This window comes from Ovis aries, chromosome 1, assembly GCF_016772045.2.
Source record: "Ovis aries strain OAR_USU_Benz2616 breed Rambouillet chromosome 1, ARS-UI_Ramb_v3.0, whole genome shotgun sequence".
NCBI lineage: Eukaryota > Metazoa > Chordata > Mammalia > Artiodactyla > Bovidae > Ovis > Ovis aries.
Window position 1 is genome coordinate 116,838,678 of NC_056054.1, and position 12,454 is coordinate 116,851,131.

General features: G+C 43.0%; 1 protein-coding gene across 2 annotated transcripts in view; it reads left to right on the forward strand.

The window, feature by feature from the left end:
• Positions 1–5,051, forward strand: part of PBX1 (PBX homeobox 1) — a 336,948-nt gene extending 331,897 nt beyond the window's left edge. For both annotated transcript variants that reach the window (XM_042257198.1, XM_042257206.1), the window contains one exon: positions 2,987–5,051. In XM_042257198.1, coding sequence (XP_042113132.1) covers positions 2,987–3,007 — 21 coding nt within the window. In that variant the 3' untranslated portion in view covers positions 3,008–5,051. The remainder of the gene's footprint in view (positions 1–2,986) is intronic.
• The last annotated feature ends 7,403 nt before the right edge of the window (positions 5,052–12,454 follow it).

The following is a 12,454-nucleotide window of genomic DNA, read 5'->3' on the forward strand; positions in this document are numbered from 1 at the left end:
CAAGAGGCAGGGAGGACTCCCTTTTCTTTTAATCTGATAGATTTTGCTTCAGATTTTTAAGTCATGAGATAATAGCCTCCTTTAAGAAAACAAGTGAAATGGGAACCTAGTTTTGAGACTGTCTATGTGCCGGATTCTTAAATGTGCAATGTCTGTCTCACTGTAAAACATGAAAACTTCATTGTTGTTATCAGTCGCTCATTTGTGTCTGACTCTGCAACCCCATGGACTGCAGCACGCCAGACTTCCGTATCCTTCACCATCTTCTGGAGCTTGCTCAAACTCATGTCCATTGAGCTGGTGTTGCCATCCAACCATCTCATCCTCTGTCATCCCCTTCTCCTGCCTTCAGTCTTTCCCAGAATCAGGGTCTTTTCAGATGAGTCAGTTTTTCGCATCAGGTGGCCAAAGGATTGGAGCTTCAGCTTTAGCATCAGTCCTTCCAATGAATATTCAGGACTGATCTCCTTTGAGATGGACTGGTTTGATCGCCTTGCTGTCCAAGGGATTTTAAGAGTCTTCTCCAGCACCATAGTTTGAAAGCATCAGTTCTTCAGTGTTCAGCCATCTTTATGGTCCAACCCTCACATCCATACATGACTACTGGAAGAACCATAGCTTTGACTAGATGGACCTTTGTCGACAAAGTAATGTCACTTTTTCTTAATACACTGTCTAGGTTTGTCACAGCTTCTTCCAAGGAGCAAGCATCTTTTAATTTCATGGCTGCAGGCACCATCTGCAGTGATTTTGGAGCCAAAGAAAATAAAGTCTCTCACTGTTTCCATTGTTTGCCCATCTATTTGCCATGAAGTGATGGGATTGGATGCCTTGATCTTCATTATTTGAATGTTGAGTTTTAAGCCAGCTTCTTCATTCTCTTTCACTTTCATCAAGAGGATCTTTAGTTCCTCTTCACTTTGTGCCATAAGGGAGGTGTCATCTGCATATCTGAGCAAGTTTATTCTTAAGCCCTTAGTACCAATGGATAGAGTACTTTCTGCTCAACTAGTAAATATTATAATTGAAGAAAGCAGTAATATCAAGGAGAAGAACCATTATACTTACTTCATAGGGCAGGCTGTAATTATAGTTGGAAAAATATGATAAAAAAAATAAGCTGTGCTCCACTGTGATACCATATGTACTTACTTTCAACTTGAAAGTATTTTCTCTAAGCCGCAGTTTCTTCATTTTCAGACAGGAAAGTTTAACTCTTTTCTCCATTAAACTCCAACATTCTGAGCTACTTGGGGAATTATAAAATCTAGTGAAATAAATGAGAAATTATAAAAGTTAGTGAATTGGGCATAATTTCCTGAAATAATTGAAAGAAAAATCTTCCAAGCCTTTAAGATAAAAATACAAGAAAAAGTTTTGCTATAGAAGGCATTCCAAGTGACTTTAGTCCAAAAAGTCAAACTCTACATCACTGCTCATTTTGAGGGGTACTAGTGGAAATTGAGGCCAGTGCTATTTGGGTATAGAGTGCTAATTCCATAAGAACCAGTTCCACCTACAGGATGTCACTAAGAACATATTAGTGCTTCTAATTCAGAAGTCTGTCTTCCAAAAGTGTCAAGTCAATAAACTGTACTAATGGGACTTTGATGGAAAGAAGTAACCTAGTCCTGGGCAAATGGGTACTTTCACAGCATCCAGTGAAGTGAATATAATTATTGGTTTATATCTTCCTTTTATATTATAAAATACCAATAATATAATATCATTACAAAATATGTAAAATTGTGGACATTTCTTCATAATCCTATCACCTTAACACAACAACAGTACTGATCTTCCTTATTTTCTTTTAGCATTTGTTCCTGTGTATGATGAATGTTTTGACAATTTATCGATAGATTGATCTATTTTTAAAAGTTTTTCAGCTGAACTTGGCCAGTATGTAGAAGTATGATTCTTTCCCTAACTTTGCTGTAGCTTCTCCTTTTTTCTTCTTGAGCCCACAGTCCCAAAATGGAAACATTGACACACTGTCCCCATTCTGTATTGATTGAGGGTGAAGCATCCTGTCTGTGGTGCTTCTCAATGATCTGGAGAAAAGTACAAGTTAATATTATGAACTTCCCTGGTGGCTCAGTGGTAAAGAAACTGCCTGCCAATGCAGGAGACCTGGGTTTGATCCCTGGGTTGGGAAGATCCCCTGGAGAAGGAAATGGCAACCCACTCTAGCATACTTGCTTGGGAAATCTCATGGACAGAGGAGCCTGGTGGTCTACAGTCTATGGGGTCACAAGAGTCATTATTAACTTTTGAAAAAATTTATTTTTTCTCTAAAAAATCTATTTGTCTTAAGGCCGGGTTCTGCGTATAATCACTAAAAGGAAAGACAGTTCTATAATGATTTCTTTCAAACTTTACTGACCCTTCATAATAGGGTCAGGAGAAACTGTCTTTTATCAATCCTTTTTAAATGGAGCCATAAAAATGAGATGTAAAGGAAAACCATTGGGATCAAGTTAAAAGCCTGTCCATATAATTATCGGGTTAGTAATTTATTATCTTAAGCAAGTCATTTAATATTATTGGGATTAGTTGCTTCATCTGTAAATTAAGGGTAATTTACAGGGTTCTTATGAGGACTGAACAAGCTAATGTAGGGAGAAAGGCAACACAAGTGATTTACTTTTTCTTTCTTAAAAGAAAGAAAGTACAGATGGGTTACTCCATTGAACTATTCCTAATATTTATCACAGAGAATTTTTATTCACGTTACATGAATGAAAAAGTAACTTCAATTTTGGATGGCTGATGAGCCATTTCCTGTATCATCTAGGTCCAGGCCTTTTTCTTCTCCTCCTATTTTCAGCTGGTTAGCTGCTTATTGAGCTCTTGCCAGAGGGTGGACAAAAGAAATAAAAACTGAAATCGGTCAATTTGACTCTTTGATAGCGGTCCTGATGAAAGATGTGTGGGTAGAGGGTATTAAAGTTGTGAGTTAAACTGGAATTCTGCTTCTTACCAGGATATTGCAAGAACCTACTGATGGTTTGGATGACCTGGCGATAACAGCTACTCCTCTTCTCTTGACTGAAGACATGTCTTCCTCTAACTGGACAGTGGTCTATCTTCCAGAATGACACATACTGACTTTTGAAGAAGTAAGAGGATACCTCCTGGCCAGTCACATCAGTCAGAACAACTGTGGTGAGCAGTGGGCTGGCACATGTTGCAGCCAGATGACTGTTGCAACAACAGAGTCCCAAAGCAATAATCACTCTTCCTCCTCTTCCCCACTAACCCAGCAATCAAATCATCACTTGCAAGCATTCACTATGTACCGCCATATAATACAAAATATGGTGAGCACTTTCATATAGAAGACAACGTCTCAACCCTCAATAAAACTGTAACACATTAAGAAAGCAAGAATTGTGCATGTAGGAATACAACTAATTACGTAGGGGAGAAGGAAGAAGGGGAGAAGGTAAGGAACACATTAGCGCATCCCCTCTATCCCAGTCAGTCTGCAAGGTACTCTGCACATTTTATCTAATCCTTACCACATCCCTGAGACACAGTTCTATCTTTGTTCCATGGATGATGATACTGGGAGGTCAGAGGTGTTTAATAACTTACCCAAGATAGCAGAGTGAGAAAAGTGTGGAACCTGCTTTCACGTTTAGAAGGCTCTAGCTTTATAGTCTATGCTCTGTTACTCACTGCCACTGAAGGAGTCAGAGTTGGAGACATCATTTTTGTCATCAAGCCAAGACTCTTTAAAATCTCTCTCATTAAATATGTTGCTAAAGTTTTACAAGTCTGTTCATCGGTGTGGGAAAGATTCTAGCCAGAGAATAAATGTCTGGATTCTGGAGGAGGCAGGGATGGTGTGGCAGAAATGACAGCCCTCCAGTCTCAACTCTGCCATCATCTACAAGTGTCGTAAGTCACCTCCATATAAGGGGTTCTGCTCCAAGAGCACATTTATAAGTCCAATTTGTTTGTTGAGCCCTACAAAGTTAGCTTAGGTACCCAACTAATACAGTTGGCTATATAGTACTATACTGTAATAGGTGTATAAAACTTTCCACACAAATAATACATGAAAAACAAACACAAAAAAATAAAGAAAACATTTAAAATCTTGCAGTACAAATAAAATAAAATAAAATAAAATAAAATCTTGCAGTACAGTACCTTGAACAGTAGCACAGCAGTAGAGTACAATAGCTGGCATCTAGGGGCTGGCATTGAGTGAACAGGGAAGAAGAGTCACTGACTGGAAAAGGGAGTGAGCGTGGGAGGTACTCGAAGGGTCATCAGCAGTAGGAGATGGAGGGCGAGCTGCAATGGCACTCACTCCTGACGTTCATGTACCAGTCTATGTTCAGGTCCTGTACCTCTGAAACTTAACAGCGCCTCCTCAAATGGAGCTAACTTACATGACTGAACATGTGAAAGCATGTTTGCAACTTTGAAAGCTCACACTTTAAAGCTTTCACATGCAGGGCACTTACTGTGTTCATCTGGACAAGTTCCTTCCCTATGTAGGCTTTTGTAATGTAGAGCGTTTCACTTACACTCCATCACTGGACAGTTATATTATGTACCAGGCCTCATGTCAAGTAGCCTTGAGTTTAAATTCTGGCTCCATCCTCAAGCAGTGGCTCTTTAGCAAGTCATTTAACCATCTGTAAAATGGAGATAATAATACCTACCTCAGGGTCTCTGCCCTTTATTGTTCGTTCTCCTTGGAATGGTCTTCCCCAGTTATCCATAAAAGGTCACTCTGTTACCTTCTCCAGGTCTTTATTCAACTTACTTTTTTAGTGAGACTTTCCTTCAACATGCTCTCTGAATTGCAAACCATCCAGCATTTCCTGTCTTCTACCCTCATTTTATTATACTCCTTAGCACTCAAGACCTAACTTACTATATACAGCACTTAATTATCTTATTTATTGCTTGTTTCCCCACCTCTAGAATGTAAGCTCTATAAGGGCAGGGGTTTTTTGTATTCTTTACTGCTGTATCTCCAGTTTCTAGAAGTGATTTAGGTGCTTAATAAATATTTGTGGCATAAATGACTGGTTGTTGTGAAAATGATGTGAGTAAACTGCTTTGCACAGGCTTGGCACATAGTAGACACGGCATGCATGTTGTCTGTTTAATACGCAGTGTCATTATTATGTTCCCAAGCCATAGTGGGTCAAGTATGTTCTGTTTCTCCTCCAGGGAACCTAAAATGAGCATTCTGATTTTCTTGAAGAATGTGAAAGTTTGGCTCTGTTGAAATTAACCTGGAATCAAGGGGCAACCCACTCCTGTAGTCTTGCCTGGAGAATCCCATGGATGGAGAAGCCTGGTAGGCTGTAGTCCATGGGGTCGCAAAGAGTCAGACATGACTGAGCGACTTCACTCACTCACTCAAAGGGAATTAGTCATTGTGAGGGAAATAAGGGAGAGGATCTGCACAGCAGATACTTCCAAATACCTAAAGGAGTGGCCATTTAGATAGAAATTCTGGGATTGCTGCTGGAAATTCTGGTGCATAAGAAAGGATTTCCAGAAAAGTGGATGTCTAATGATGATATAAACTGACTCAGGAGACAGTGAATTGCTCATGCCTGAAGATCTCCTAGAAGCTGGATAAGCATATCTCATTCACCCTACATTTAATTATCGTAGAGTGACGAGCTTGGAATGCAGCCAGATTTGTCGAACTCTTAGAGAGCCATGAAGATGTCGAGTAAAGCATGGCATTTCTAGGGGCAAGACGGACGGACAACCAACAAAAGCATTGCTTACTCTATAGTCAAAGAAACCAAGGATACATAATCAGGAGACTGAGGACAGTCAAACCAATTAAAAGTCAAGGTCTATTATCTAGCTTCCAGATATGAATCAGTTTTCAGATCCAGAACCGACTGGCAGAAGGTGCCCAGGTAGAAAGACCCTATAAGTATAGTATGTGTCTAGCATAATGATTTTCCCATTCCACCCCTCAAAGACCCCTGGCGTTTACTCAGGTAAGCATATAGTGGGGGAAGAGGACTACCTAGACATTTTGAAGACTGTTTGACAGAAGTCCCAAATTGACGTTGACGTCTGGGGCCCAGATAATTGCCATGGTTCATTGTTAGGGGGGCAGTTCTAAGTCTGTCTCAGTGCGCTCACCAGGTCCATGGACTCACACCTGCTAAATTTCTCAGTTGCTGAACGTTGAAATAATTAGAGTGTATATACTTGGTAGCTGATGGAAACCTCACAAGTTTCCTTGGACCGTAGGGTAGGAACTCTTGTGATGAAGATTTCAGGTGCAAGCTTCTGAAACTATTCCTTTTCTATGGCTACTGGTTCAGAAGCCTGGATGAGGAAAGATTTCAAGATCAGCGACAAAGAGATCTGGGGAGGACCCATGGTATATGGAGTTATGGGAATGAGTGCAAAGGATGAATATCTTTGCATCTCTTATTTAATGCCCCAGACAGCGTCCCTCACAGCATAGGCACTGAGCAACTATTAATACGTAGAATGATTCCATCTGATTTTCTCATTGGTAGCCTCAGTGCCAGCATGATGGACGCGTAATGGAATTTTCATGGTGGCAGGAAGCATGCACGTGTTTCCCACTCACCAAGACTAATATAGCTTTTGCAGTTGCCAGGTGTCCATCCTCCAGGTAGACCAAACTGAGCTCCTCCCCCGCCAAGATGGCACCAGTCCAAGAAGACACAGCAGCCACTTGGCCACAGCTTGACATCATGGGATCCCTTCTACTCTGTAAGAGGCAATAATTTATCTTGATTAGAATCAACAGATATTTCACATTTTAATTTGTCTTTCCTACCTTTAGGACCTCAGCTGGTACCACTGTTTGAGGGCTTCTACAGTGTATGATCCACTGACGCAAGTGTCTCCATAATATCCAGTCATACCAAGGAACCCTCTGTTTCAAAGGAGGGATGGCAGTGAACACGTGACCACGAGTTTCACTTTCTCTGTGACATGCTGTAACGTTCAGATGCTGCTAGTATGTGGGAGTGTAAGAGTGATAAAATGGATCTCTCAAGACAGCACCAGCTTGGAGATGATACCTTGAAATGATAGGGCTCTATCTTTCAGAACATACTGTGCATCTTTAATCGATGACCGTTCTGTGGTGCTGTGCCCCTGATATGTGAAAGTGAAAGTAGCTCCGTCGTGTCTGACTCTCTGCGACCCCATGGACTGTAGCCCGTCAGGCTCCTCTGTCCATGGGACTCTCTAGGCAAGACTACTAGGGTGGATTGCCCTTCTCTTCTCCAGATATTATTGCCCCTATCATGCACTGTGCTGTGCTTAGTCTCTCAGTCGTGCCTGACTCTTTGTGACCCCATGAACTCTGTCCATGGGGATTCTGCGTCCATGGGGCTCCTCTGTCCCTAAGGATTCTCCAGGCAAGAATACTGGAGTGGATGGCACGAATCTGAGCCCCCAAAGGGTAGAGCTCAAAGCGAACCTACTTCCATCATTTCCAGTGACTTAAGGGATTTGTGCACCCCATTCCCATATCTCTAGTCCCTGTGGGTTGGAAGCTTAACTCCCAATAAAAGAATGCTTTCTTCAGGTGGAGAGTGAGTCCCATTGAGCTATATAAGGTGCAACTGCTGTCTTGACATTTTAGGTTCTTTGTGACAAAAGACCAAATAGCAAGAAAAGCAAGCAGAGGTAACTGACTACTGTTACCAGCTGGAACAGGGAAGAATACATTTGGCATCCAGCTGAGTGTGGCCATCGTGCCCTTCTCAAACACGATATACACGTACATGTGCATATATGTGTGTAAGTGTGCACACACACACAGATACACACACATACCTGCACATGGTATATCGCCTCTTGGTTCTGTTTCCCTGGAGCACCCTGACTGAGGCAGTGCTCTAGGCAATGCCTGACAGGTCAACCACAGCTCGGGGTATCTGTGATACAGTACACATTTTTTGTCGCTTCTTGCAAACCTGCCCAAAGCCACTTTTAGGCACATCCATCCCAGGGAGATGGGTTTTCTGCTGCAGTCCATCCCTGGCAGGTCCTGGCGGAGCTCTCCATGCTCTGAAAGAGGACTTCTCACTGAAGAGCTGCCTGCCCCAGCGTACTCACCCTGTTGGCCTTTTCCTGCTCTTTTTACAGGACCTGTCATTCCTTCCAGTATGAGGAGTCCCCACTGGCAGAGAGGTGATCAAGCACAGAGCAGCTCCTATCAAATTTCATTCTTGCATCTTCAGCAGATTTCCTGTACAGACCTGCAGTAATTTATCAGTCAGTTCTTTCTGAGAAAAGAGGTGGGAGCTTGAGATGGGAGCGGGGACCATGGTTTGTGCATTTGAACTCATCATCTGTTTTATTATTTAATTCCATTGCTGTGCAGATCCTCTTAGAGTGCCATTTTAATGGTGACGGCTCTTACAGAAACTGTCTCTGGTGTTCAGAAAAGGGCAACAAAACTCACCAACTTTCGTTTGAAAGCTGGTTCCCCAGGGGTGAATAATAAAAGTGGAGAGACCCTGACCCACAAACCTGTCTCTTGCCCTCCTTGGATGTTCACTGAGTTTTACCTTAAAAGAACAGAGGGGAAACCAGCTGCTGGCACCTATGAAATATTCTCCAGTTCTGTTCCCTGCGTCAAGCCTCCACCAATGTGATCTCCCAGCTGCCACTCGTGCAGCTCTGAGACAGGTTTTGGAATCTGGAGAGCTGCATGCGGCTTCTTCAGGTTGGTTAGTGGTGAGGCTGTGAGCTGTGTTCAGTTCAATCTTCCTTTGATAGCGAGAGCTTCTAAAGCATCCTGATCTTCAGCTGCACTTTGGTTTTTGAAGATGACCTTCAGAACATTATCTGATTATGCGCTGATGTTTGAGGACCTCCAGCAGGCCACATCCTGATTGCCTTCCCTCCTCCCTGACGGGAAATATGAACATGTACACACAAAAACGCTCACTCGCAGGCTTACTCCTACGATGGCCAGCTTCCAGAACCTCTCAAGGCTGACAAGACTAACCCTAAATATGCTCTTCATGGAAGGCGCTGGACTTGAGCTGGATTTTGTGACCGTAGGGCAATGAGGTCTGGAGACAGAATGAAGGCAAAGGCTGGTGCCACCAATGCACCTGCATCCAGCCCACAACTTGGTGCACTGAAGCTATAGTGCTTTAAAGTCATTGTTTGAGCTTTTAAAATGTGTCTCCTGCCTAAGCTGTTCCTGGCCTCATACACCTGACGTGTAAATCCTTCTGCATGAAAGAAAGATCAACGGAGCATCAGTCAGCGGCCACTGCCCTTAGACAAATGGAAGCTCCTCGCTCCTGGTAGGTTTCAGGTAGATGAGCCCTAAAGGTGGGAGGATGGTGGATGGAGAAGCGAAGATATCCCAGAGCCTCATCCTTCACACATATGCAAGAGCACTGTACCCACACACTTTGCCCACCCTCTTCCCCTGCATTCTCCTGAGATTTGACAATTCTTGAGAGCATCAAAGTGTACAGGAGAGATGGAATAGGACTTAGCAGTCCTGATACAAACAGTGAGCTCAAAGCCAGTATGTGGTCTAGACTGAAATATGTTGTTATTTAAATTTTCAGGTCCCTCTATGTATCTCCTGACCCTGCCCTCAGCTTCCTACAGTGAGAACACGGGCACTTCAACAACGTGAGAGTGTTTACTGCTTTTATTTGTGTGCAAGTTAAGGTCAGGAAAAGACCACGGATGAAAGGGGCTATATAGAAAGCAAACTATAGTTACCAAAGGAGATAGAGGGGAAGGGGAATCAGGAGTTTGGAATTAATGTATACACACTACTGTATATAAATATGTAAACAAAAAGGCCTACCATATAGCGCAAGGAACTAGACTTAATATCTTAAAATAACCTATAACAAAAAACTAAAAAAGAATATATAAATATATGTGTATATATATATATATATATATATATATATATGAGACTGGCAGGTTACAGTCCATAGTGTCACAAAAAGTCAGACATGGCTGAGCAACTAAGCACAGCGTATACATATTATATATATATGTGTGTGTGTGTGCATACACATATATATGCACATATGCTGTTGCTTCAGCTGTGTCCAATTCTGCGGGACCCTAGGGACTGTACCTGCCAGGCTCCTCTGTCCTTGGGATTCTCCAGGCAAGAATACTATAGTGGACTGCCATGCCCTCCTCCAAGGGATCTTTCCGACCCAGGGATCGAACTTGTGTCTCCTACGATGCAGGCGAATTCTTCACTGCTGAGCTGTCGTGGAAGCCTATATATATAACTGGAATCACTTTGCTGTACACTTGAAAGTAACATAACATTGTAAATTAACTATACTTCTGTAAAAAAGTAGATATAAGTCAATAAACATAAGAAAGAAAGAGAGGCTGATGATTTGCTGGCATTCACCCCGAATCTGATCTGGGCTTCTCTGGTGGCTCAGCTGGTAAAGAATCTGTGCACAATGTGGGAGACCTGGGTTCGATCCCTGGGTTGGGACGATCCCCTGGAGAAGGGAACAGCTACCCTTTCCAGTATTCTGGCCTGGAGAATTCCACGGACCGTGCAGCCCATGGGGTCGCAAAGAGTCAGACACAACTGAGCAAGTTTCACTTCACCCCGTATCTGATCTACCCTGAGATTTATGAGATACTTTCTCTTCGAGAGTCTCTCTTGGAGAAAGCATCTCCTCTCTGAGGGGTATGCTCTGTGGCTCTGTTGGGAGGCTTGGGCTGCTTTCCTGGAATCAGGGAGCTGGAACGGATCTCAAAGCTTATTTCATCTACTTCCCTTCCTTAACAGATGAGGAAATTGACAAATCTTTTCATCTGTGCTTTGAACTCATGATTTCACTTAATCCTCTCAGTGACCCTCTAAAATGGGCTCTATGACTCCAAACTATGGGGCAAGAAGCTAAGTACCAGAGAAATGAAAAATCTTGCCCACAAAGATTGTTAGCAGTGGGGTGAGAGATTGACCCCAGGTACATTGATTCTCAGTCTAAGGTCTTTCCACCTTAATTAGGGGTCACTAAATGTTAGTCTAAGAACCCATGCTGATGCTTGATAATATTTTCATTCATCTGTGACAAAATATGAAACATATACATATGTCCACACATGCTTGCCAACTTTCTTTCTTGGAAAACCTATTTTTATGATGAGATAATGTCTTTCCTACACTTTTTCATACAGTTTTCTTCTTCATAAGATTACAGTGATAATAGCTGGAGATGGTTGATATATTTTTCTGGCAATTGCATGACAGTCCTCAATGTTACTAAAAATCAAAAATCCCTAAACCTGGGAATACAGTATTCTACTACGCCATTCATTTTATTGGCAAAAGTGATCAAAGGTTTTCTACAAGTATTTGACTCATCATCTCATCAAGCAGCCATCATCATTCTATACCTCAGCACCATGGGGGTAAGACCCTCCTCTCAAGGAGCTGAAAACTCCTGCATTCTGAGGCTTGTGCATTCTGAGGAACAAGGAAAGTCCCAGGGATGCCATCAGATATCTGTGAGGAAGGGGAGGTTTTTAGCTCTCACTGAATCTTGAGGGCTTAGGCAGTAGACAGGCGGGTCTGACCCTGAATTTGGTCATTCCTTCCGGTCTCCGGGGCCAGATAGGAGAGACGAGGCAATGCGTCATGTGCCTGGCACTGCTCTCCTTGCCCCAGGCGGGGAAGTGTAGCAGGAAGAAGGAAGGATGCTCTGCAGTGCACCACACCGGATGCTAGGGCCATTACTTAACAGGTGTGTGATCTTGAGCAAGTTTCTTTTTGAGCTTTACAGTGTTGTTGTGACAATAAAATTATATAGCTTGGACAAAGCACCTAATTCAGGAATCGTCCATATCAAAATGCCCATTAGTGTTCCTTTCTGTCTCCTTTTGCTCACATCGCCTTCCTGCTTTGCCTCTAGGGGCAAAACTGTGAACTGTTGTGTCCTCGGTGACCTCATGTCTACACTCATGCATCTTTGGGTCCTTCCAGCTGGGGAGATTGCTTTTTGATATCTAAAGTCACAGTGAGTGCTTCAGGGTTTATGATGAAAGGTGCTTAAGCAAGGGAAAAGCATTCTAGCAGTGGTATTCCAGCCTTCCTGACACCCAGCTGTTGGGTCCCAGCTGCCCCCATGCAGGCAGGAGGCAGGTGCCAGTGCCAGGCTTGGGCTGGGCACCAGAGCCTCTGCTGTCATCGCCCATCTTTCTCTTGCTCTGTGCACTTGGAGTTACAGCTGACACCTGGGATGTCACATTCTGACATATGAGGCTATGGGGGTCAAATGGGGCAGGGGTGGGGGCGAGCACTTGGCTTTCACAGCCAGGTACATGTCAAACCAAATTCCACTCATGATTGGGTGTCAAGCTTGGACTGAGAACTGATTTGGATCAGAGCGATCTGCTGAAGTCAAATGACAACGTTTGTCTGGCTGGGGCTTATTGGACAGGA